At 47.3% G+C, this 26,477-nt stretch overlaps 2 protein-coding genes across 4 annotated transcripts; both read right to left on the bottom strand.

The window, feature by feature from the left end:
- Positions 1-2,372: 2,372 nt before the first annotated feature.
- Positions 2,373-11,723, bottom strand: LOC119898233 (acidic leucine-rich nuclear phosphoprotein 32 family member E-like). Of its 3 annotated transcripts, none has more exons than XM_038712416.1 (7): positions 11,512-11,723; positions 9,780-9,929; positions 7,549-7,671; positions 6,965-7,124; positions 4,023-4,147; positions 3,874-3,943; positions 2,373-3,693 (listed from the first exon to the last, which is right to left on the bottom strand). In XM_038712416.1, exons 1-7 carry the CDS (start codon positions 11,563-11,565, stop codon positions 3,614-3,616), a joined length of 762 nt encoding a protein of 253 aa, XP_038568344.1. In that variant the 5' UTR covers positions 11,566-11,723; the 3' UTR covers positions 2,373-3,613. The 3 variants fall into 3 exon arrangements, with proteins under 3 accessions (XP_038568344.1, XP_038568346.1, XP_038568345.1); XM_038712418.1 differs by lacking the exon at positions 11,512-11,723 and adding an exon at positions 11,411-11,433; XM_038712417.1 differs by lacking the exon at positions 11,512-11,723 and adding an exon at positions 11,118-11,295.
- Positions 11,724-12,647: 924 nt separating this feature from the next.
- Positions 12,648-24,717, bottom strand: LOC119898232 (mothers against decapentaplegic homolog 4-like; the record flags this gene model as incomplete). Its single annotated transcript, XM_038712415.1, is given in 9 exon segments — positions 12,648-15,413; positions 16,339-16,477; positions 17,467-17,635; positions 17,730-17,913; positions 22,026-22,079; positions 22,183-22,296; positions 22,789-23,013; positions 23,090-23,218; positions 24,534-24,717. Coding segments are annotated over 9 exon segments (1,404 nt in total), but the record flags the coding sequence as incomplete, so codon positions are not given.
- Positions 24,718-26,477: the final 1,760 nt, after the last annotated feature.

Here is a 26,477-nt window from a genome sequence, read left to right as displayed (position 1 = left end):
TCAGTCCAGAGTCTGAGCAGCAGTGATGAGGTCACCGTGACATCATCAGGCCACGCCTTGCAGCTGGACTAACCAGGACGCAGCTGTGACGTCAGGGGGCGCTTCAGAAGAATGAGTTAAGTTTAAAGGTCCGCTTACAAACTTCTTCCAGAACTCTCAACATGGTCTTCATCAGCCCGACACCGAGAAACAGGAAGTCAGAAAATGAAGTAAAGTACAAATACCACGAGGTAGAAATGATCTGGTACAAGTAAACTCTGTATGAAGTACTATCATAAAAAATATACTGTAAGTACCAAAAGTAAAAGTACTCATTATGGTTTAGTTATTGTGTGTTCATCACTTCATTCTGCTGGTCTGTCTGACGACAATTTTACTTATTAGCGCCAAATCACAAGTTATCTCACGTCTCTTTTCAGAAGAGAGATGATATTTACAGAAACCCAACACATTGAGTCTTCAAGCTGCGGCAGGAGGCGGCAGAGAGGTGACGCATGCGGCCGTTTGATTGATCGCTGTCGGGACGTAAAGACAATTTAACCCAACAAAGACCTGAATCTGTGAAAATGAAGACTCCAGTTCAGGAACCCGAAATTTACTTTGAAGTTTAACTCTTTCGGGACTGGAACTTCGTGTCGAGACACTTCAGCTGCGTTTCAAAAGGCGTTTTGCCTCAGGGAGGTTCTAACAGAGCTGGCTGAATCCTCTAAAAGCTGCTTCCTTTCTCACCTCCTTCAGCGCAGGGAACGCTGGAGCTCCTTTAGCACAGGAAAGGAGGTAACGCCGTCCCACAATTCCCTGCAGCAGCAACATTTAAAGCAACGCAGTGCTGGGGTTTCTCCACAGCAATACAGAAACAACAGAACGCCTGTTTTCTGCTTGAAATCATCGAATGATCTGAAACTATAAAACTAATGATTCTCCGTCGGATCCATCCAGTGAGGAATCGTCTTTTATATCCTTTTACCATCATAATAAATCCTATGTAGCCTAAATAAATGTTGGCAAAGCACCACGCCAGGAAGCTCAACTTTTATTTAATTACCATTTAAATGGCTCAGTTTTCTACTACTATATTTTCATTTCAGCCCTTTTTGTTTATTTATTATCCGTTTGTTGTAGTTTCCTTCAGTAACTTGTCGATCAATGTTCCCCGTGTTGGACAGGAAACCAGCGACACTCAGTTTGTCTCCGTTTCTTTCTTCCATGTTCCAAAGTGGTCACGATGACGTCACATGACCTCTGACCTGTGGTGTGACATCACTCCGAGTGCTGTGACCTCTGACCCCTGATGAGGTGACAGATGACTCTCAGCAGACGTTACAGTTTTAATCTGTGCTGCAGGTGGAAACTAAATTTACTGAGAAAGAAAAGCTGAAAATAAATAAAACATTTAATAAGCAGATAAAACTGAACTGAAACAGGAAGAGACAGAAATCCAAATGAAACTCTTGTGTTCATGAGTTGACCTGCGGCGCCTCCATGTGGTGAAAACAGGAACTGTGTTTCTCTTTCAGGAGAAACAGGCCTGAGATCATTTTCTCCTGTAACTGATCAGCTGTTTGTACTGACATGAAGATCTCCACACTTTCACATGTACAAAACAATCGTGAAGAATGCACTAATATTAGAATTTGTCTGTTTTATCTCGAGTCCGTCAGCTGCAGATCAAGTAAATTTCATCCGTTAGTATAATTGATGTCAAATCTCTCCATATTGATACATTTTAAATAAATACAATATTTTGAAAACCCTTCTCTAAATGGCCGTTTGGTATTTTATCACAAAAAAATCCATCTGACTCTTATCAACGTGCTGGAAAATGGATTTGTGTGATATGCAAATCAGCACATATTTAATGAGGAAATACCTCATTTGCATGTAAAACTAATTCATAAAAAGCTTCTATTGATGTTTACATTCAGCTTGTGAAGTTTCTTCGTGATGAGAAGAAAGTCTGGTGTCTGACATGAAGACGCAGGAACTGATTCATCGATTATCAAAATAGTTGCCGATTGATTTAAGAGCTGACAACTAATTTAATTAATTGCAGCTCTGATTAGAAACTGAAGTCTGAAGGAAAAACAACCAGCTGAAGGACGCCACGGCGAAGCAGCGACATCATGGCCGCCGCCGCCGCAGACACAGAACAGAAATCCTCCCCAGGTCACCAGTGTGGCGACTTCTGTCAACAACAAACGTCTGCTGACTGAAAACTACAGTTTGTCCCTTTAAATAATAACACGAATAAGTTATTTTTTACGTTTTAAAACATTTTCATTTGACCGTTTGGCCTGAAAATGAATAAATTTGTCTTGATTATTAATTTAACGTTTGGATTCAGGGTGAAGTCACACAGAGGAAACAGCTGATTAAAATTATCTGTTTTTATTGAAAAACTCGTTACAGCGACACGACCGGCACACGGGGTAAAAAAATAAAATCAACTCAGAGGAGGAGGAGGAGCTTCAGGTGGAACATTCAGGGTCGACAAGGACGACACGGCAGAAACCTACAGAGACCACTTCTATTTACACAGACCAGGACCCAGAGAGACCGGGCCGAGCCGGGCCGAGGAGCTGCAGACCGACAGGTGGGGGGCGGGGGGGCCTGACGCTATAGTAACAGTCCTTTATAAATAAAGACACAAATCTCACAGTCATCCAATCAGAGAGCTTTTAAATCACTTCTGGATTTTGGATCAATTTAGAAAAAAAGAAAAAAAGTCTCCATGGCAACAGCTGCTGAGGATCATGGGTACTGTAGTCTTTGAGACTGAGGGGGAAAAGGTGACCTGGACTGAACCTTAAAATCAGATCAATAATCAAACTAAAAGATCCGACACCTGAAACACCCCGAGGAGGAAGAACCGACTGAAGTAAAAAGTACACCACCGCAGTCTGAACATACTGCGTTACAAGTAAAAGTACTCTGCAGAGGTACTTTCCTCTGTAGTGTAGTTGTACGCCGTCAAACGCTCCTGCAGGCGCCTGTCTGACTCCGCCCACCTGCTGCTGAAAGAGGAAGTTGAGCTGCTCAGCCAATCACTGCTGCCCGACAGACGAACGAGAACAAACTGACCTCAGATCAGAGAAAGATGTTCAGACGTCAGCGTGCAGTTCAGACAGAACCACTGTTAGCGACACTAGCATAGCCACAATGCTAATGTTGCTAAGTAACGTCCTGCGCAGGACGCTCAGACTCGTGTTTGTCCCCTCTAAACGCGCCGCACGCATCACGCGTGGACCGCTCTGCTAACGCTGCTGCGATCACCGTGCGGCGGTGTTTCAGTCACTATGGTAACGTAAGCTGATCCGAGGTCGTTTTTACTGAATAAAGTATCTGAATCTTTGCGGTAAGTATTACTGCACTCTGTACTTCAGTAAAAGTACTTCTAGTACTGTTTAACGTCTGTTTGTAAATAAAGTTTTCTGGCTGTCCCCGTTGTCCAATCACAACACAGAGACACAAACACTTCCTGTTCATCAGTACTGATCTGTTTCTGATCCTGAACCTGTCAGTCTGCAGCCGGCCGGCGGGGTCAGAGGTCACCGGAGGGGGAGGGGGGGGGGGAGGGAGGAGGGGGGTCAGGTGTTACAGCGTGTGAAGGTGATCATTCATCATCGTCATCGTCACCTTCATCCTCTGCGTCTCTCTTCCTCTTCTCCCCCTGAACAGCTGCTCCGTCCACATCTGAGGACAAAACAACCACAGCGTCCCTTTAGCGGCGTTCCATCAGGTCACATGGTCTTCATCAGACCACTGCCGAGGAAGACCACGTGACCAAAGCCCCTGAACGGCTCCTGCCAGTTACAGGATCAATATCAGGACCGGTCTTCTGATCTTCACCCTGCAGCAGTTTAAAACACTAACCTCCATCTTCCTCTTCCTCCTCCTCCTCGTCCTCCTCCTCTTCAACATAGTCTCCATCATCTTCCTCATCCTGAGACGAAGAACAAACACGTCGGTGAAACGATACGACCCGTGGACGCCATGTTAGACGTCACCTGCCGTAGACTCACCTGGATTCCCTCCTTCATCAGGTACGACAGGCCGACCTCGTCCTCGTCGCCTTCAGAGCCTTCCTCCTCATCCTCTTCTTCCTCATCGTCGTCATCTCCAGGTGGGCCGGCTTCGTCGTCATCGTCTGGAACAAACGTATGTCATTTTAGTTTCATTACAGCTGCAGGGAAAATATCAGCCGTTTCCCGACCTGCTGAAGCACCTGAACGCCCCACGGAGAGCAGCGTCTCTTAAATTAATTAGGAGGTAAAAATGTCAGGTGTGATCTTCTTCTTCTCTAGTGTCTTTGGTGTAAACACATCATGATCGAGACCTCACAAAGAGTAATCAAACTCTGTAATATAAAGTGCCAGAAATCCCCCAGGCTCTACAGCCCTGTCCCACATTTTAGTCATGAACTAAACTGAAAGCAGCGCCTACAATGAAGCATCAGGTGTGAGCTCTGATTGGAGCAGAGCCTGATTCTGGATCAGCAGGAAGCTCCAGGTCTGAAAAGTGAAGCCGTGCGGAGGTACCCTGAAGCTTCAGTGTGTACGTTTTAGTGCCATCTAGTAGTGAGGGTTGTGAATTGCAACCAGCGGCTCACGGTGCATTCAGGTGCTCCTCTGATTGGCCCATTTACTGAGTTGTGAAGTCGTTCTTCAGACTTCAGTGTGTTCATGTGCTCATAAGTCTGAACAACATGGACGCTGCTACAAAGACGTGTTGGATTAACATCATCAGAGCAAATTAATTTCTAAATCCAACAACGTATAGGCTGAAAACTGTCAACACCTGGTCCTACTGCTGCTGCTACTTCATATGTATCCAGCGCAATTCTGAAACGCACTCTGTAGAGCAGTTTGTCCGTTTTCAGCTACTGTAGAAACATGGCGGCTCAACATAGTGGCGTCCCTTTAAGAGGCCTCGCGGTGTCTGTAAACAGAAATGTCTCATTCTAAGGTGATAAAAACAGAACGGTTCATGTCACACCGCTGAGAACACAGGTATGGATCTTAGATTGTAGACCCTCCTGAATGTTCCACACTGGACCTTTTAACCTGCGTCCTCTCTAGCGGCCAGCAGGGGGCGACTTAAACCTGCATCCTCTAGCGGCCAGCAGGGGGCGACTTAAACCTGCGTCCTCTCTAGCAGCCAGCAGGGGGCGACTTAAACCTGCGTCCTCTCTAGCAGCCAGCAGGGGGCGACTTAAACCTGCGTCCTCTCTAGCAGCCAGCAGGGGGCGACTTAAACCTGCGTCCTCTCTAGCAGCCAGCAGGGGGCGACTTAAACCTGCGTCCTCTCCAGCAACCAGCAGGGGGAGACTTATACCTGCGTCCTCTCTAGCAGCCAGCAGGGGGCGACTTAAACCTGCGTCCTCTCTAGCAGCCAGCAGGGGGCGACTTAAACCTGCGTCCTCTCTAGCAACCAGCAGGGGGCGACTTAAACCTGCGTCCTCTCTAGCAGCCAGCAGGGGGCGACTTAAACCTGCGTCCTCTCTAGCAACCAGCAGGGGGCGACTTAAACCTGCGTCCTCTCTAGCAGCCAGCAGGGGGCGACTTAAACCTGCGTCCTCTAGCGGCCAGCAGGGGGCGACTTAAACCTGCGTCCTCTAGCAGCCAGCAGGGGGCGACTTAAACCTGCGTCCTCTCTAGCAGCCAGCAGGGGGCGACTTAAACCTGCGTCCTCTAGCGGCCAGCAGGGGGCGACTTAAACCTGCGTCCTCTAGCAGCCAGCAGGGGGCGACTTAAACCTGCGTCCTCTCTAGCAGCCAGCAGGGGGCGACTTAAACCTGCGTCCTCTCCAGCAGCCAGCAGGGGGCGACTTAAACCTGCGTCCTCTCCAGCAACCAGCAGGGGGAGACTTATACCTGCGTCCTCTCTAGCAGCCAGCAGGGGGCGACTTAAACCTGCGTCCTCTCTAGCAGCCAGCAGGGGGCGACTTAAACCTGCGTCCTCTCTAGCAGCCAGCAGGGGGCGACTTAAACCTGCGTCCTCTCTAGCAACCAGCAGGGGGCGACTTAAACCTGCGTCCTCTCTAGCAGCCAGCAGGGGGCGACTTAAACCTGCGTCCTCTCTAGCAACCAGCAGGGGGCGACTTAAACCTGCGTCCTCTCTAGCGGCCAGCAGGGGGCGACTTAAACCTGCGTCCTCTCTAGCGGCCAGCAGGGGGCGACTTAAACCTGCGTCCTCTCTAGCAGCCAGCAGGGGGCGACTTAAACCTGCGTCCTCTCTAGCAGCCAGCAGGGGGCGACTCCTCTGGCTGCAGAAAGAAGTGTGATTGTATAGAAGTCGGTGAGAAACTGTTTCTACTTGTCAGCTGATTTATTCCCTCAGTAAACACTTTCCTGATGAGTTTCTGGTCTCAGTCGCTAGTTTCAAGTCTTCTTCAACACAGCATGATGTTCATTTAGTAAATTATGGTCCCATTTAGAGGAACAGAGACCAGGAAGCAGGGGAGGCTTTAGGGCGGGGCTACAAGCTGATTGGCGACCTGTCAATCAGGATAGAGGCGACTCGTATCCACTGCTCTGTGAACATTTAACCAGCGCCGCTGAAAAAGCCCATCAGGAGTCGGCTGCTCATTTTTCAGTGAGTGCGTTTTGTTTTCAGCCTAGTCGCTAGCTAAAATTAGCATCCCAGCTAATATCACAGCTAACGTGAACTACAGATGCAGCAAGCTAACCAAGCTAGCTAGCTCCACCCTCTCGTCCAAATATGGTCACGTGTGGTTCTAAAAAACAAAAATGGCGACGGCCAAAATGCCAAACTGGAAAGTTCAGAACGGTGGACCAGAAACCAACCGGGGACGTCACGGCGGCTCTGCCCGCCTCTATTCTACCCACCCTGACTTCTGTCCCTACAGGTCACTAATGTCACGGCTGCATCTCAGGAACGTGTCGGTTGTGAAAATGAATTGTGAGCAGCCCTGAGGTTGCACGTGGAGGCGGCTCGAGTCTCACCGTTGTCGGCCTCCGAGTCGGGCACCTCGTTGTCTTCCTGGTCGTACCCGTCCAGATAGGTGAGCTGAGGCAACAGCTCGAAGACGCCCTCCCTGTAGTCGTCCAGCGTGGACACTTCACAGCTGTACAGGTCCAGGCTCTTCAGGTTCTTCAGGTTTTGCTGCAGACGAGAGAGAATCGGTGAAACCAGAGGACGACATTCACTGCCACTCAGTCGCTAAGCCAGGTGTGAATGGGTCACATCTGGTTTATCTCATTTAAAACTCAGGCCTGAGACATCGAGTGCCGATCAGACAGCTGCAGATGTTAAACTCACAGATTCTGATCACCTGATCCTCAGCTGGTGAGCCAACATCATGTTCCAGAGATACGCTGGATTTAAGTTCAGTGTGTACTTCCTGCAGCGTGTGCGCTCGAGTGTTGAAACAAATGTTGTCCAAAACCAAACTCATGTAAAAAATATAAAATAAAATAATGAAATGCAGTACTCCATGAAACGAACAGAGTCTGGAGAGACCAGCTTATTAAGACGCCATCTTATTGGTGGCGTCTGAGGAAACAGCTGATGTAGTAAACAAACCTACCAGAACCTCGATGCTGCTCAGCTCCTTGATCTTGTTCCCGCTCAGGTTCAGGTTCGTCAGGTTGGGACACTTCTCTGCCAGCGTGTCCAGACCTCCTGAGATGGTGTTATCACTCAGCTCCAGCTGCAACACACACACACACACACACGCACACACCTGTTGGTACGCACACACCTGTTGGTACGCACACACCTGTTGGTACGCACACACCTGTTGGTACGCACACACCTGTTGGTACGCACAGGATTTTGAGAGACTATGGTGGGTGGACATCGACCCTCAAGCCCCCCCTGAAGAAAAATGTTTGCATTTTAAAGTTAAGTGCATTAATTTGGTGACTTTAAAAGCAAAATAAAGAGGCCAGAATCAAAGAATAATTTCTAAGTAATTTCCTAAACATTTTATTGTACTTTTAATAAACACTTGTAACATGTTTGATACTTCCTGTAAATATAATCCAATTAATTTTATTTCTTTATGAGGACAGCACACATTAATCTACATAACTGTAAATGTGCCCGTGTTAGTCGACACATTTTGCTTTTCCACATTTTATGACTCATCTACAGTGTTATAATGTTGGATGTTCATGTTAAACGTGGCCCAAGCTTCAAGTAATGAGGTTAAAGTATTTAAAAGAAATCCCTGTGAGCAGAAACCTCAAGTTTCCTCCTGTTCATGGTCATGTGCTCCCACACTAAAGGCACGGCAACGTTCTTGCTAGTCGTTCATGGAAGAATGAACTTGCAACGTCACGAGCGCCGCTGACGGTTTGAGACGTGCGTTCTTGCTGATATTGAGCAATACCCCCAGCGCAGAGGCCGCCTGCATCGCTCTGATTATAATAACAAGGCTTCATCCCCCAAAACTAAAAGCTCAGAATCGGGTTTATTGTAGGTTTGAACTTGCCAAGATATATTTGCACATAAAAAAATAAAAGCAAATAGTGTGAGCACAACTCTACTGTACACTAACAATGTAATGTCTAATATTATAATATTAATGATGATGATAATAAAGATTAGCTCACACACTTTAGTATAAAAATGACTGTTACATGAACACATCTCTGATAGATATGTGATATATGGACTAGCTAACACTGAGCTCTAGGAAACAAACTTCAGTATTTATGATTTCATATCGAGCTCTGACATGGAAAAGATGAAATGTACACGATCTGTGGTTGATGGACTGCAGCTAACGATGTTTTAGTAATCGAGTATTCTACAGATTGTACATTGAATCATCGTTTAAGAAGTACTTTTGCTTGCCGCCGGCAGACAACAACAAACGCGTGTGTGTGTGTGTATATATATATATAATATATATATATATATATATATTACAGAGATGTTTTCTTTAACTGAAATAATCCCATAGTTTGGACACCTTCCCTATTTTCTCTCTTCCTTTACTTTGCAAACAGCGGCATCATAATCACGTCGTGTTCACACGGCGTAAGCTTGATGTGCGACAGTAATAAATGTGTAGTTTGTGCTTTTTAGTAATCCAGTGAATCGATTTAATCGTTTCAGCCCTAATGGCCTTGATATAAAACATGACAAAGAATGTTATATACACACTTTTTAAGATTGTTTTGTATATTTAATGAAAATATGGTGATAAAAATTAACTTGAAATCTGAAAATTAAAGTGATTAAAGCAAAATAGAAAATCATTTTGGACTGTGGTGTCTCTGCTTAAGACTCATCTGTATTGGTGTAATTGTGCACGAGGTCACAGCATTTACTGGTATAACAACTGGGGTGGTGATGGCGCAGTGGATTAGACACATGCCTTTGTTGTTGGAGTCCCGTGTTCATGTAACACTCCAGAGGCGTGCGACCGCTCACATAAATAGATATTGTAAGTCGCTTTGGATAAAAGCTTCAGCTAAATGAATTATTATTCAATAATATATAATGATGTAACATCTTTAATGCACATCTGATATGGTTTTCATGTTTCATCAGGTATCGGCTGTTATTTTAATGTTTGCGTGAACAAAAAGTTCTTTTTATTTGTGCTTTTCAATATAAACTTGGTGAAATGTGTGTTTTGATCATTTCAGCACATTCTAACATCCAACTCTGATCTTTTTGGTCACTTTAACCGTTTAACGTTTCATCTGTAAACCACAACGTGTGAAAAACCAGAGGAAGCAGTGAACAGTAAAAACCTTTATTAAACCGTGTTGCATTGTGGGAAACAGCAAGTGTGGGACTGACCTTGCGTAGTTTGGGCAGCGAGGGCAGTTTGGAGAGCGAGGCGAGGCCGACGTTCACCATGCTGAGGATCTCCAGCCCCGTGTACTCATCCGTCAGGCTTTCGACCTCCCCGTCACTGGAGCGACAGTTATCCACCACCAGTGCCACCACCTGACCACGACGACAAGAGACCATGTGACCACAGCAGCAACAACAAGAGACCATGTGACCCCCTCACCCAGCAGGGCAGCTTCAGTCAGGGTGTTGAGTTCACAGTTTAAACCTGCTTCAGGTAATGAGCCTGAGCGATCAATCAGCTGATACATGTGTAAGGACATACAGCTGATCAGTGGCAAGAAACTCAAGGTGTGTTTGGTCCGTCAGAGGGGGAGAAAGGTTTGTCTTCACGCTGTAAAGAGTCTCATCTGATGGGAAATGTTCACGTTCAGTAGATTAGTGATTAACACATCAGTCAGCTGCAGGTTGGTTTGTGACCCTGAAGTCCTGAAAGTGAGAAACTTCACTGTCAGAGCTGCAACATTAACAGCAAATTAATCAGGGAACTGGTGCTTCCAGCCTCACAAAAGGTTTGATGGTTTACAAATCTTTACTGTGACTTAAATTGTGCATCAAGACCTCATCAGACCAGGTCTACAGGAAGCACTGCAACACCTGACAAACCTGGACTGGAACCAGAGACGGTTAGAAAACCACACGACACCAAGTCTGGTTAAAAAACCACTGAACTTCTGTACAAAGTATTTACTGAACATGTTCTTTCTGTACCAACAGGTGAACACCTGCCGGTGAGGACACCGCGAGCCTTCCCGGGTAATTATTACAGTAATGTTGACATCGCTTCGTCAACCAAACTGGATCATCTGAGGATTGAATCGTCCCTTCAAACAAACCGTCAGACCGGCTGTAACGTTGCATCTCGTATTTCTTCAGGTGATTCAATGTGATTTCAGAACCGTCGCGTGCAGCAGCGTCACGATCCGAACCACCGTTAATAACGGCAGCACAACACAGCAGAGGGGGCGGGAGCAGCACGGAGTTTACTCTAAATGAAGGACTGTTGTTGGTTTAAGTGTGGGCCGAAATGTCCGCCAGCACCTGAACAACTGTAAAATGTTCGAACTCGTGCTCGGGCAGAGAATAAATCTGGCTTGTGACCCAGTAAATGTCTAAGTTGGAGATTTAAGAATGGAGTCTGGCTTGACGCGCCATCAGATTACGAGCATCGTGGATAACCAACTCTTTAACAGCGAAGGTTAAAATGGTAGCTGCTCGGCCGCGCGCGGAACCAGGCGGGTTTAAACAAACAGAAGCCAGACTAACACGCGCAGGTGTATTTACCGTTTACTACCGAGTCCCGGCGCCGAGCCCCGGCTAACTAACCCCGGCCAGCGGGCTGTTGAGAGGGCTGGGCGCTCGCCAGGTTAGCCTCTTAGCCCGTGTGCTAGCTGCAGGACGCTCGCGCGGAGCTCCGGGGAGTCCCCGCGAGCGGGCGAGAAGTCAGGGCGCGAGAGGCAGCCTGTCCGCGGCGGGAACGTGCGGAGGACTTTCCTCCATGATGGAGCTGCGGGAAGTTGTTTTCTGGGTCAAAATGTCGGAAGAGATAATTGAACAGGTTCAGCGGAGTCCTCGACCTGAATGTTTTCAGCACCGTCACGTCGCTCGAGCCTCCATCCTCCTTCACCCGTCTCTCCTCCTGGAAATAAATAAATTAAAGTGTGTTGTAGTTACACACCTCAGCGGGTTTTCTGTTCCTCAGCTCCAGGCTGATCCTCTTCTTCATGTCCATGCTGAGGCCCGAACAGAGGGCAGAGAAACAAAGTACAACAAAGGAAAACTGAAAATAAAACACGGTTCGCTGCTCGTCCTTCTCCAGCAGATACCAGCGGATAACTAAACCTCCATGTTCGCTCGCGCCCGACCTCCGCTGGAGACCACGCCCCCGCCGTTCTGAATATTCATGTATGTTCAGATTCTGCTCTCCTATTGGTCCGCTGATACGCCATTCACCGAGTTCCTGCCCCGGCATCTTATTATGCAAGACTCTTCCCTTTGATTGGTTAGAATTACAAAGGCGGTACTTCCTTGTAACCAATCAGAAGGCGAAGATGAAACATTTAAACTTTACATACTTCCACTCTTTGTCTTAATTGGCGCCATATTTCACTGATACCTTCAAGTTTTTCATTAATAAAACACACAAAACAACAAGTATTGTACACACATGTATATATTATCTTTTACTCCTGCTTCAGCTGTAAACTATTTACATCATTTAAAACACACCTACCTGCTGTTTATCGCATGTATATAAAAATATCTGCACAAAAATATTTATTCCTGCATCCTGCTCCATCACACTAATGTTTCACTGTCTACAAATTTCCTTGGTTTTGTATATATACACAAACAAACACAAACTATATCTATATCTATACATATATACATATAGATATAGATATAGTTTGTATACAGAGTTAAATGAACACAGACCTGCCAACAAAAGTGATTCTGATTCTATGTGCACCTTTTATTTAAACAAACGGATCATTATTTTTGCACTCAGGTTGTTGATATTCACTTAATTAATAATAATAACTTTATTTATCCCTCATTCATATTTAATGTATGTAAATATAATCCATATAGCATTTCTAGTGTTTTCGACCACTCAAAGCACTTTTACACTACATCTAACATTCATTCATACTCTGGCGGAACAGCCGCCAGGGGCAATTCATGGCTCAGTATCTTGCCCAAGGACACTTCGACACCCAGGGGGAGCCAGGAATTGAACCGCCGATCTTCATGAACAGCTAACCCGCTCTACCTCCATAGCCACAGCCAGACACAGACATCATCAAACAGGAAAACATTCAACTTGTTCTTTTATTTATGTTTAAAGATAATGACTTCAATTCTAGTAGTGAAAAGAACAAGACAATTCATATTTTTTGAGAAAAATAATAAAGTTAAGAGGAAGTAAAGAGAATAAAGTCAAAGTACAAATTCAGAAAATAAAATTAAGATTCTGAGGAAAAACTTGAAATTCAGAGAGTAAATAAAAACGATATTTGAGTTGACTGAGCTGCTGATGGAGCTTCAGGAACCAAAAGGAAAACAGAGACACGGCTGAAAGATTCATTTTTAATAAACAGCAGACGTTACAGTTATAGACCCTTTCAGTATAAAAGCATTAAAAACAAAAAGCTGAGAGAAAAAACTGATGACAGAATAAATAATCCAAATCACAAAGTAAACAGTAAACGATGTCATCCAGAGCAGGATCTTTGGTAGATAATAACAATAAATAATCAATAGACTTTCAGCATCCTGTTGAAGCGGGAAATGTGACGGCTGGTCGTTTCCGGATGTTAAAGGGTCAGTTCACCCAAACCGCAGACACAGCAGGTACTGATCCAGAACAGTTTTATAAATACCTGACAGACTGTCCTAAAGGGAAAATAAGAGGGGGCCCAGAACTGGCCCCTGAGGAACTCCACGGGTCAAACAGCACAAACACACACAGTTAATGTGGCACCAACTCATCTGTGTGAACCAGTGATACTAAACCGGTTCAGTGTCTGCACCGAACTGGTCCCGGGGCAGACACTGAACCGGCCCGGTGACCCATTCAGCTGAAATGGGCCCCGGGCTCCAAAGGTCCCTAACTGACTGAATAATTCACCCACTGTTAAAATCACCGACTTGTTTCACTCGATGTGTGGAGAGACAGGAAGTTGGGGTGGTGCAAACGAGCCCGCAGGAAGTGCACCGCAATCTGTGGAATTACAACTTCCGGGTCGTGTGCTGCACAGCGGCCCCACAGAGACTCCTCCCACTGACTTACGGCAGAGAGATAAATATTTTTCAGCGTCTCAACCCCCCCGACTCGTTTCAGAATTCAGAAGCTTGATTTTGATCGATTCGCTTTGACAACATCTGGAAAGTCTCTGATGCGTTCGCTCCTGCGGGGCCACAGGAAGCTTTGCAGGAGACCCGGGTCATTTTATACCCAGAGGCAGAACCTTTTTGAGTTTAAAAAAAACTAACCAGGTCCACAATGGAAATAAGTTTGTAACTTTCGTGTGTTATCCACGACAGTTCAGAGAAATGTATATTGTCACTGTGACGGCATCTTTTTCTGCATTTATTTGTGTTCCTGTCCAGTAAAATCACATCAAATCAAACCGGCCACTGGAACTGTGAGCGCTTGTTGTTGAAGCTGAGACATTAAGAATGGACTGAGGACCAAGACAACGTCCATCCACGGTCTCTCACTGCTCCAGGGTCGGCGTCCTCATTATAATCCGAACAGAGAGAAGAGAGGAGCTGGGAGGAGTGTATGTAGGGCTATTCAACATCCGGTTAGACTTTCAAAATAAAATGTTACCAGTTCTTGATGGTTCAGCAACAGATCATGGTGAAAATATCTACGTTACTTATGTAACTTACATAAGTTAGAACTTAGGTTACATAAGTAACATCACTGAGAGGAACAGATGTTGAGTTTTTGTTTCACACAGGAAACAAACAGCAGTCTCCAGGGTGAAAGTCTGGTTTTGGTCCCCAGGGGCGTTTCCAGGCTCTTGAAACACTGGGGGCTTCGCCCAGCTCACAAATCTTTCATGCCCCCCCCCATTGCCACCTACCCAAAGTACATCTATAAAGCAACAGTAAATGATAAATATAGCTTTCATTTATTATGAATTTTATAATTACTACTAACAATAATTAACACTGACATATTTATAATATTAACTTGGGGGGGGGGGCTGGGGGTTCTAGTCTTTTCGACCACTCAAAGCGCTTTTACACTACATCTGTATTCACCATTCACACACATTTCTACATATATATTTATTCACTGAGCCTAAGTGCTCAAACACACATTCATACACTGACAGAACCGCCAACCTTACGATTAACGGAACTGCCCGCTCTACCTCCTGAGCCACAGCCACCGCATATGTGTTAAAAACCTGAAGCAGCTGCACTTGTTTTGGGGGGGGGGGGGGGGGGGGTTATGTGAAACAACATTTAATTCACCAGCTTCTGCCTGATAAAGACGGAACATCCAGTTTAATCAATGAATATCTTTAAAAACGTCAGACAGGAAGGAGACGCCGCTGAAGGAGGCGGCGGTTTGTGTGAACTGACCCTTTAATATGATGCTGGTATCCATGGAAACTCACTGACCGACAAGAGGCATGTGTTGGTTGGCTGATTGTCTGAAGCCTTTCTGAAGCGACCAATGAGCAGTGTGGAGGAGGATGGGGTGGGCGGAGCCTGTGAATATTGTCAGTCAACGTGTTCCAACTTCTCTCCTCCCTCTTCAGCTGTGGACGAATCCTCTGCTGTGATTGGCCGTCCTGTGAGCTAAACACTCCCACAGTGAAAACACGCACACACACACACCTGTGGCGGCATGTCAAAGCGTGTGTTCTCGTGGCGGCAGCGTATGCAGCACCTGGTCCAGCAGCTGCAGCGCTCGGTGCAGGTGAACCTCCAGCCAGCAGGGGGTGTCCTTGATGCTCTGCCGCGGGTAATCACACCCCCAACCTTTAACGAAGCTCAGACGCACGATACACAACCTGCGCAGGTCGTCCACGCCCAGACCTGCCGTCGAGCACACGCCTGGAGGGAGACAGGAAGTCACAACGTCACTCACCTGTCGGATTCACGACAACAACTCACAGGTGTCTTTCTGAAAGCGTCTCCTCCACACTGTAAAGCACCCATGATGCAGGATCACGCAGTAGTTAGCACGCAAGCTAGCTTAATGTTTAAAGCAGTGTTGCTTCACGTTTTGAGCTGCAATGTTTTTTATACATTTTGTTGTTAATGGTGCTGAGAGGAGCAAATAATTATTATACGCAACAATCCTGTTCATCAGATCTCTGTCCTCCAAACCTGCAGTAATTTGAATTGGCAGCTAATTCGCACCAGACTCCCTTTAAGAATCACTGTGTTTAGTGAGTTGTTGAGTTAGAGGACAATATAAACTCTGTGAAACGCTGTCGACCACAAATTCCTTATTGGTTGTCCCCTCTTGTAAATTCAGCAGATGTAACATGTGAAGTTCTGACTTTCTTTGTATAAAATGTAGTGTCAGTTTGTCTCGGCAGCACCGGCCGTAAGCTGCTCTGTCACTAGTTAAATGAGGTCAGCTGAGTTATTTCTTACTGTATTTACCTGTTTGGTCCGTGACACGACAAATTCATTTTATTGTCTTTACTGCTGCTGAATTTAAAAGCTGATAGCTGAATAAGACGTGTTTCATAATCCGAATAGTCGATTATTTATTGCAGTGGTCGGCAGATGCAGTTACGAAGTGTGTGTACATCACATAATATTAACCCTTCTTCCTCTTAAAATATTTCAAGATTTTATTCTCATAACCGCCGTCTCCAGATGTCTTTAAATGTGGGGGGTCTCAGGTGCATCCAGCAGGTGGCGCTGTGCTCTCTGAATGTGTGACTGATTGTGACAGATTACACTCAGGTGTCACTGCTGATGTTACCTGCTGCAGCCCAGAGAGAGAGAGACAGGTGATACTCACTGACGGCAGGAGCGATCCCCCCCACGCTGTTCGGCCCGGGAATCGCACCGACGACCGCCGCTGCCTGAGTCACTGCTGCTGCCTGAGCTGCTGCCGCCTGCTGCTGCATCTGCCTGTGACACTGCCTCAGATCAAACACCTGGAGAGAGAGGCCGACAGGTGAGGGGGTGGAGGGAACATGCAGACAGGTGCATTCAGATGTTGTCGTCTGTCAGCAGCTGCAGCTGATTAACAAACTTTAACACTTCTGATCTGAACACAGACATGAAACACATTTTGAATTTCAGTTTGGAGCTGTTAACAGGAGCAGCTAACAGGAGTAGCTAACAGAGCTGCTAACAGGAGCCACTAAGAGTGGCTACTAACAGATTTGCTAACAGGAGCCACTAACAGTGGCTGCTAACAGAGTTGCTAACAGGAGCAGCTAAGAGGAGTTTCTAACAGAGCTGCTAACAGGAGCTTCTAACAGAGCTGCTAACATGAGTAGCTAACAGGAGCAGCTAAAAGAAGCTGCTAACCGATTTGCTAACAGTAGCCACTAACAACAGCTGCTAACAGAGTTGCTAACAGGAGCCACTAACAGAAGCTTCTAACAGAGCTGCTAACAGGAGTAGCTAACAGGAGCTGCTAACAGATTTGCTAACAGGAGCCACTAACAGGAGCTTCTAACAGAGCTGCTAACAGGAGTAGCTAACAGGAGCTGCTAACAGAGTTGCTAACAGGAGCTGCTAACAGGAGCTGCTAACAGAGTTGCTAACAGGAGCTGCTAACAGGAGCTGCTAAGAGAGGCTACTAACAGATTTGCTATAAGGAGCCACTAACAGGAGCTTCTAACAGAGCTGCTAACAGCAGTAGCTAAAAGGAGCTGCTAACAGAGTTGCTAACATGAGCCGCTAAGAGTGGCTACTAACAGATTTGCTAACAGGAGCCACTAATAGCGGCTGCTAACAGAGTTGCTAACTGCAGCTGCTAACAGAGTTGCTAACGGGAGCCGCTAACAGGAGCCATAATATGGTCCTGGTACTCAAAATGGTCCCTGGATCGGTTCTATCCCCCCCGACCAGTGTCTGTGACCTCAGACGGTTCTGTACATGATCGACAGAGACGCACGGCTGCGTTTCGTCTCACCTTGATATAAGCTCCTGGGTAGATCTTGTGGACGCCATCTCCTGGGGCTCGGCCTGCCTCACGGTCCAGATAGAGACTCTGGACGAACACGGAGTGGTCACTAAGGCAACGCATCCAGACATCCCCCTCCCCCCGACACTCCAGCTGAATCCCCCGACCGATGTGGAGCCTGCAGGACAAGAACACGCAGAAGAAGAACCAAAGTCAGTAGGTATACGTGAGTACAGCTGCCACCAGTGACTGTTACGGGTCAGACGGGTCACCTGGCACGGTGGCTTGTGGCGGTACGGTGGACGTTACTCAGCTGTCCCAAACAGAAACGGTCTCCTCCTGAAGGATCCACATAACCATCCACTGTCACCAGAGGACAACTGGACTGGACCTTAAACATCTCCCCCACCTGAACGTCCAACTCAAAGTAGGAGATGGAGCACCAGAACTCTGGACCTGAGGTACAGAGGACAGGGTGAGACCAGGGGACAGGGTGAGTGAGACAGAGCGAGGGGGGATAGAGTGAAACAGGACAGAGTGAGACCATGGACAGAGTGAGACAGTGAGACAGAGCGAGGGGGGATAGAGTGAGACCAGGGGACACAGTGAGACCAGGGACAGAGCAAGGGGGGACCGAGTGAAACAGGACAAAGTGAGACCAGGGGACAGAGTGAGACAGAGCGAGGGGGGATAGAGTGAGACCAGGGGACACAGTGAGACCAGGGACAGAGTGAGACAGTGAAACAGAGCGAGGGGAGACCGAGTGAGACAGGACAAAGTGAGACCAGGGGACAGAGTGAGACAGTGAAACAGAGCGAGGGGAGACCGAGTGAGACAGGACAAAGTGAGACCAGGGGACAGAGTGAGACAGTGAGACAGAGCGAGGGGGGATAGAGTGAGACCAGGGGACACAGTGAGACCAGGGACAGAGTGAGACAGTGAAACAGAGCAAGGGGTAACCGAGAGAGACAGGACAAAGTGAGACCAGGGGACAGAGTGAGACCATGGATAGCATGAGACTGGGGACAGAGTGAGACAGGACAAAGTGAGACCAGGGGACAGAGTGAGACCATGGACAGAGTGAGACAGTGAGACAGAGCAAGGGGAGACCGAGTGAGACAGTACAAAGTGAGACCAGGAGACAGAGTGAGACCATGGACAGAGTGAGACTGGGGACAGAGTGAGACCATGGACAGCATGAGACTGGGTACAGAGTGAGACAGGAAAAAGTGTGACCAGGGGACAGAATGAGACCATGGACAGAGTGAGACAGTGAGACGGAGCAAGGGGAGACCGAGTGAGACAGGACAAAGTGAGACCAGAGGACGGAGTGAGACCAGAGGACGGAGTGAGACCATGGACAGAGTGAGACCAGGGACAGAGTGAGACAGTGAGACAGAGCGAGGGGGGACCGAGTGAAACAGGACAAAGTGAGACCTGGGGACAGAGTGAGACAGTGAGACAGAGCGAGGTGGGATAGAGTGAGACCAGGGACAGAGTGAGACAGTGAAACAGAGCAAGGGGAGACTGAGTGAAACAGGACAAAGTGAGACTAGGGGACAGAGTGAGACAGTGAGACAGAGCGAGGGGGGATAGAGTGAGACCAGGGGACACAGTGAGACCAGGGACAAAGTGAGACAGTGAAACAGAGCGAGGGGAGACCGAGTGAAACAGGACAAAGTGAGACCAGAGGACGGAGTGAGACCATGGACAGAGTGAGACCAGGGACAGAGTGAGACAGTGAGACAGAGCAAGGGGAGACCGAGTGAGACAGGACAAAGTGAGACTAGGGGACAGAGTGAGACAGTGAGACAGAGTAAGACCAGGGACAGAGTGAGACAGTGAGACAGAGCGAAGGGGGGATAGAGTCAGACCAGGGGACACAGTGAGACCAGGGACAGAGTGAGACAGTGAGACAGAGCGAGGGGGGATAGAGTCAGACCAGGGGACACAGTGAGACCAGGGACAGAGTGAGACAGTGAAACAGAGCGAGGGGAGATTGAGTGAAACAGGACAAAGTGAGATCAGGGGACAGAGTGAGACAGTGAGACAGAGCGAGGTGGGATAGAGTGAGACCAGGGGACACAGTGAGACCAGGGACAGAGTGAGACAGTGAAACAGAGCGAGGGGAGATTGAGTGAAACAGGACAAAGTGAGATCAGGGGACAGAGTGAGACAGTGAGACAGAGCGAGGTGGGATAGAGTGAGACCAGGGACAGAGTGAGACAGGAAAAAGTGTGACCATGGACAGCATGAGACTGGGTACAGAGTGAGACAGGAAAAAGTGTGACCAGGGGACAGAATGAGACCATGGACAGAGTGAGACAGTGAGACGGAGCAAGGGGAGACCGAGTGAGACAGGACAAAGTGAGACCAGAGGACGGAGTGAGACCAGAGGACGGAGTGAGACCATGGACAGAGTGAGACCAGGGACAGAGTGAGACAGTGAGACAGAGCGAGGGGGGACCGAGTGAAACAGGACAAAGTGAGACCTGGGGACAGAGTGAGACAGTGAGACAGAGCGAGGTGGGATAGAGTGAGACCAGGGACAGAGTGAGACAGTGAAACAGAGCGAGGGGAGACTGAGTGAAACAGGACAAAGTGAGACTAGGGGACAGAGTGAGACAGTGAGACAGAGCGAGGGGGGATAGAGTGAGACCAGGGGACACAGTGAGACCAGGGACAAAGTGAGACAGTGAAACAGAGCGAGGGGAGACCGAGTGAAACAGGACAAAGTGAGACCAGAGGACGGAGTGAGACCATGGACAGAGTGAGACCAGGGACAGAGTGAGACAGTGAGACAGAGCAAGGGGAGACCGAGTGAGACAGGACAAAGTGAGACTAGGGGACAGAGTGAGACAGTGAGACAGAGTAAGACCAGGGACAGAGTGAGACAGTGAGACAGAGCGAAGGGGGGATAGAGTCAGACCAGGGGACACAGTGAGACCAGGGACAGAGTGAGACAGTGAGACAGAGCGAGGGGGGATAGAGTCAGACCAGGGGACACAGTGAGACCAGGGACAGAGTGAGACAGTGAAACAGAGGGAGGGGAGATTGAGTGAAACAGGACAAAGTGAGATCAGGGGACAGAGTGAGACAGTGAGACAGAGCGAGGTGGGATAGAGTGAGACCAGGGGACACAGTGAGACCAGGGACAGAGTGAGACAGTGAAACAGAGCGAGGGGAGATTGAGTGAAACAGGACAAAGTGAGATCAGGGGACAGAGTGAGACAGTGAGACAGAGCGAGGTGGGATAGAGTGAGACCAGGGACAGAGTGAGACAGTGAAACAGAGCGAGGGGAGACTGAGTGAAACAGGACAAAGTGAGACTAGGGGACAGAGTGAGACAGAGCGAGGGGGGATAGAGTGAGACCAGGGGACACAGTGAGACCAGGGACAGAGTGAGACAGTGAAACAGAGCGAGGGGAGACTGAGTGAAACAGGACAAAGTGAGACCAGGGGACAGAGTGAGACAGTGAGACAGAGCGAGGGGGGATAGAGTGAGACCAGGGGACACAGTGAGACCAGGGGACAGAGTGAGACAGTGAGACAGAGCGAGGGGGGATAGAGTGAGACCAGGGGACACAGTGAGACCAGGGGACAGAGTGAGACAGTGAGACAGAGCGAGGTGGGATAGAGTGAGACCAGGGACAGAGTGAGACAGTGAAACAGAGCGAGGGGAGACTGAGTGAAACAGGACAAAGTGAGACTAGGGGACAGAGTGAGACAGAGCGAGGGGGGATAGAGTGAGACCAGGGACACAGTGAGACCAGGGACAGAGTGAGACAGTGAAACAGAGCGAGGGGAGACTGAGTGAAACAGGACAAAGTGAGACCAGGGGACAGAGTGAGACAGTGAGACAGAGCGAGGGGGGATAGAGTGAGACCAGGGGACACAGTGAGACCAGGGGACAGAGTGAGACAGTGAGACAGAGCGAGGGGGGATAGAGTGAGACCAGGGGACACAGTGAGACCAGGGGACAGAGTGAGACAGTGAGACAGAGCGAGGGGGATAGAGTGAGACCAGGGGACACAGTGAGACCAGGGGACAGAGTGAGACAGTGAAACAGAGCGAGGGGGGATAGAGTGAGACCAGGGGACACAGTGAGACCAGGGGACAGAGTGAGACAGTGAAACAGAGCGAGGGGATACCGAGTGAGACAGGACAAAGTGAGACCAGGGGACAGAGTGAGACAGAGCGAGGGGGGATAGAGTGAGACCAGGGGACACAGTGAGACCAGGGACAGAGTGAGACAGTGAAACAGAGCGAGGGGAGACTGAGTGAAACAGGACAAAGTGAGACCAGGGGACAGAGTGAGACAGTGAGACAGAGCGAAGGGGGGATAGAGTGAGACCAGGGGACACAGTGAGACCAGGGACAGAGTGAGACAGTGAAACAGAGCGAGGGGAGACTGAGTGAAACAGGACAAAGTGAGACCAGGGGACAGAGTGAGACAGTGAGACAGAGCGAGGGGGGATAGAGTGAGACCAGGGGACAGAGTGAGACCAGGGGACAGAGTGAGACAGTGAAACAGAGCGAGGGAGGACACCTGGGACAACAGGAGTTACCTGGGTGGTTGGACACTGGTTGTGGATATGGAGCAGTACTGTGATGCTGTGACCCTGCAGGAACAAACATTTAGACTCAGTATGATGTACTACTTCAAAGTACTAGAGAAACATACTTCTACTGCAGTACTTGATATCTGAACATATGATGTCATACAGAAGTGAGTGTTGGGGGCGTTGTGATGATGTAATGGAGGCTGCTGGTGGCTCCGCCCACTCTGTTGAGGTCCTGCAGGGCTGTAAGGGGCGGGGCTGTTACCTGGCCAGGTGGCTGCAGAGACACAGGAAACAGGTCAGTCTCTGTCTCACATCACATCAGTATCTATGTAGTACTGTGGTACTACTTCTGCTAATACTGATGCTGCTACTACTGCTGCTATGACTGCTGTATTACTAGTTCTACCATTACTACTACTGCTTGTATTACTGCTACTACCTAGTAGTACTTGTACTGCTACTACTACTGTTACTATTCCAAACTGTTCTACTATTACGAATGCTGTTACTACTGCTACAGCCTCTATTCCTTCTACTACTGCTAATACTACTGCTACTTCTACGACTTCAGCTGTACTGGTTCTGTTACTTCTACTACAACTTGTACTGTTACCACTCATTCTAAAAGAAATTACTAGTATTATAGTATAGTATAGTATTATTGCTGTTATCCTGACCCCGCAACACAGCCGTAATACAAACACGCCCACAGTTTATTTAGGAGTACTTCAGTACTCAGGTGTGTGTAGCAGTACAGGTTCTGTACCAGTTTTGGGGGGGCTGCTGTACTCGGGGCTCTGTTGATGTGGGGAGGTCGGGGTGGGCGGGTGAGGAGGCCGGGGCGTGTGAGAGGGGTTAGGGTGAGGCGGGGAGGCGCGGCCCCCGTGGTTCTGAGGCAGGGCGATCTGAAGGAGGCCGCCGCCCTCACCACCGCTCCTCCTGCAGCCAACGCCGCCAGCTGCCAGAGCGGCCGCCGCCATGGAGCTGCTGCCTGCGGGAGAGACGGCACGACGTCAAGACACAAAACGATTTAAATATGAAGTGATGCACCTGACTGACAGTCTGACCTGGAGGAGAGAGGAGCATGCTGGGATACGTGCTGACAGGGCGGGGCTGGTTGTAGGGTTCAGCGTGGGGGGGCAGGTCGATCTGCAGACAGTCCTGTATGAACTCCTCCTTTATCAGAGACTGAGGACCTGAAGGAAGACAGGGACCAGGACCAGAGGGGACAACAGGTGAGACTGTACTGATCCTGTTTACAGATCAATACAGAAAAGTTCCGAGAGTCGATTCCGACGGCGTCTGTTGCTGCCTGTGATGCTGCTTTTCATAAAGTCAATTATACATCAGAAGTAAATAAATAAATAATAAACAAATTAAGTAAATAAAATTAGAAAACTCTGCAGTTTAAAAGCAGATCAGCCTGTACTTAAACTGCAGTACTGCCTGAAGTGATTACTACATGTAATATGACACCATCTACTCCAACACCAGAGTATTACTGTATATAATTAAATATTAAAGACGTAGTTTGTTTATTCAGACTGCTGCTGCAGCTCGGCTGCATTTCTGCTTCAGCAGGAAATAAACTGAAAACTGTTCTGATTGTTTCCACGTGTCTGCGATCAGTTCACCTCAGTGGTGGACAAAGTACTAATACTTAGTAAAAGTACTAAGAGTGCAAACAACAAATCAGCATCATGTTTTTGAGGAGAGCGAAGGCACCAGGGACCCCTGTTTTCATCCAGGGGGTCCCTGTGGGATATTGTGGAGGATTACAAATACCTGGGAGTGCACATGGACAATAAACTAGACTGGACCAAGAACACTGAGGGCCTCTACAGGAAGGGCCAAAGCCGTCTCTGAGGAGGCTGAGGTCCTTCAACATCTGCAGGACGATGCTGAGGATGTTTTATGAGTCTGTGGTGGCCAGTGCTGTCCTGTTTGCTGTTGCATGCTGGGGCAGCAGGCTGAGGGTAGCGGAAACTAACAGACTCAACACTTAAGATACTTAAGTTTAGTTAAGTTAGTAGACATTATTATCTGTTTTTGTGCAATATCATCTGTTCAATAATTAATGTGCAATATTCTCTGCTGCTATTTATCCACTGGTCCTTTTTGGTTCACAATAACGATTCTTTAATAATGTAAATATTGTACAGACCCACACTCCTTTATATTTGTCTTTATATATATATAATATTTATTTTTTTTTTTTTTATTATTATTTTTTTATTATTTCAAGTGTGCAACTCTGATCCCCTCGGGGATCCATAAAGTGTTTCTGATTCTGTGTCAGTAAGGGCGGGTTGTGTGTGAACACAGCGAGACGTCTAGCGGTCAAACTCGCGTGATTAACGTGATCGGAATTTAAAATGTGCATTGTTGTTTGAAACCGGCGTCAGACTACACATGACTCTGAATATGCACCATAAATAAAAAGGTTATTGTTAGTAAACATGCATCTGTTGCCGTGTTACCGTGGGTTGTTGGCAGAGTGTGTGTGTTTACCTGTGGTGGCGGGAGACGCCACCCTCTCGTAGTGGTAGGGGTTCACGCACACGCTGTCGTACTTCAAGTCGAAGGCAAACTGACAAAACTTCACGTGTTTCAGCTCGTTCTTATGGAGATCAGGCCAACGCCACAGACGGGCGTAGATCACATGAGGGAAACCTTTCCTACCCGCCACCTGCAGACAGACAGGTGAGACAGACAGACAGGTCAGACAGACAGACAGATCAGACAGACAGACAGTGAGGAAACATCTCTCATGGAACTTTAAATAAACTCTGAGCACAAACTGAGTCATGGTGAGCAGGTTACCATGGAAACACTGTGTTTGTATCCCAGGTGATGCAGCGTTAACCCGTCACACCAAACCATGACCATGACATCATGTCTGACCTTGTGTGTGTGTGTGTGTGTGTGTGTCAGACAGCCAGACGTGAACACACTGCAACAGATCATCGGTCTGTGTTTGGGTGAGAGAGCTGCGGCCTGTAGCTCCTCTACAGAGTCATCATCACTTCAATCAGACAACGCTAACAACACTACAAAATCAGACAACGCTAACAACACTACAAAATCAGACAATGCTAACAACACTACAAGAATCAGACAACACTAACAACACTACAAGAATCAGACAACACTAACAACACTACAAGAATCAGACAACACTACAAGAATCAGACAACGCTAACAACACTACAAGAATCAGACAACGCTAACAACACTACAAAAATCAGACAACACTACAAGAATCAGACAACGCTAACAACACTACAAGAATCAGACAACACTACAAGAATCAGACAACACTTCAAAAATCAGACAACACTAACAAGAATCAGACAACGCTAACAACACTACAAAAATCAGACAACGCTAACAACACTACAAAAATCAGACAACACTACAAGAATCAGACAACGCTAACAACACTACAAGAATCAGACAACACTACAAGAATCAGACAACACTAACAACACTACAAGAATCAGACAACACTACAAGAATCAGACAACACTTCAAAATCAGACAACACTAACAAGAATCAGACAACACTAACAACACTACAAGAATCAGACAACACTACAAGAATCAGACAACGCTAACAACACTACAAAAATCAGACAACGCTAACAACACTACAAAAATCAGACAACACTACAAGAATCAGACAACACTAACAACACTACAAGAATCAGACAACACTACAAGAATCAGACAACGCTAACAACACTACAAGAATCAGACAACGCTAACAACACTACAAGAATCAGACAACACTACAAGAATCAGACAACGCTAACAACACTACAAGAATCAGACAACACTACAAGAATCAGACAACACTTCAAAAATCAGACAACACTAACAAGAATCAGACAACGCTAACAACACTACAAAAATCAGACAACGCTAACAACACTACAAAATCAGACAACACTACAAGAATCAGACAACACTAACAACACTACAAAAATCAGACAATGCTAACAACACTACAAAAATCAGACAACGCTAACAACACTACAAGAATCAGACAACACTAACAACACTACAAGAATCAGACAACACTACAAGAATCAGACAACGCTAACACTACAAGAATCAGACAACACTACAAGAATCAGACAACGCTAACAACACTACAAGAATCAGACAACGCTAACAACACTACAAAAATCAGACAACACTACAAGAATCAGACAACACTAACAACACTACAAGAATCAGACAACGCTACAAGAATCAGACAACACTACAAGAATCATACAATGCTAACAACACTACAAGAATCAGACAACGCTAAAACACTACAAGAATCAGACAACGCTACAAGAATCAGACAACACTACAAGAATCAGACAACACTACAAGAATCAGACAACACTAACAACACTACAAGAATCAGACAACGCTACAAGAATCAGACAACGCTACAAGAAT

Source organism: Micropterus salmoides, unplaced genomic scaffold (assembly GCF_014851395.1).
Source record: "Micropterus salmoides isolate LMB-PRFRI ecotype aquatic unplaced genomic scaffold, ASM1485139v1 Ms_hic_scaffold_11, whole genome shotgun sequence".
NCBI lineage: Eukaryota > Metazoa > Chordata > Actinopteri > Centrarchiformes > Centrarchidae > Micropterus > Micropterus salmoides.
The sequence above is the reverse complement of the archived record's forward strand: the minus strand, read 5'-3'. Positions and strand labels throughout refer to the sequence as shown.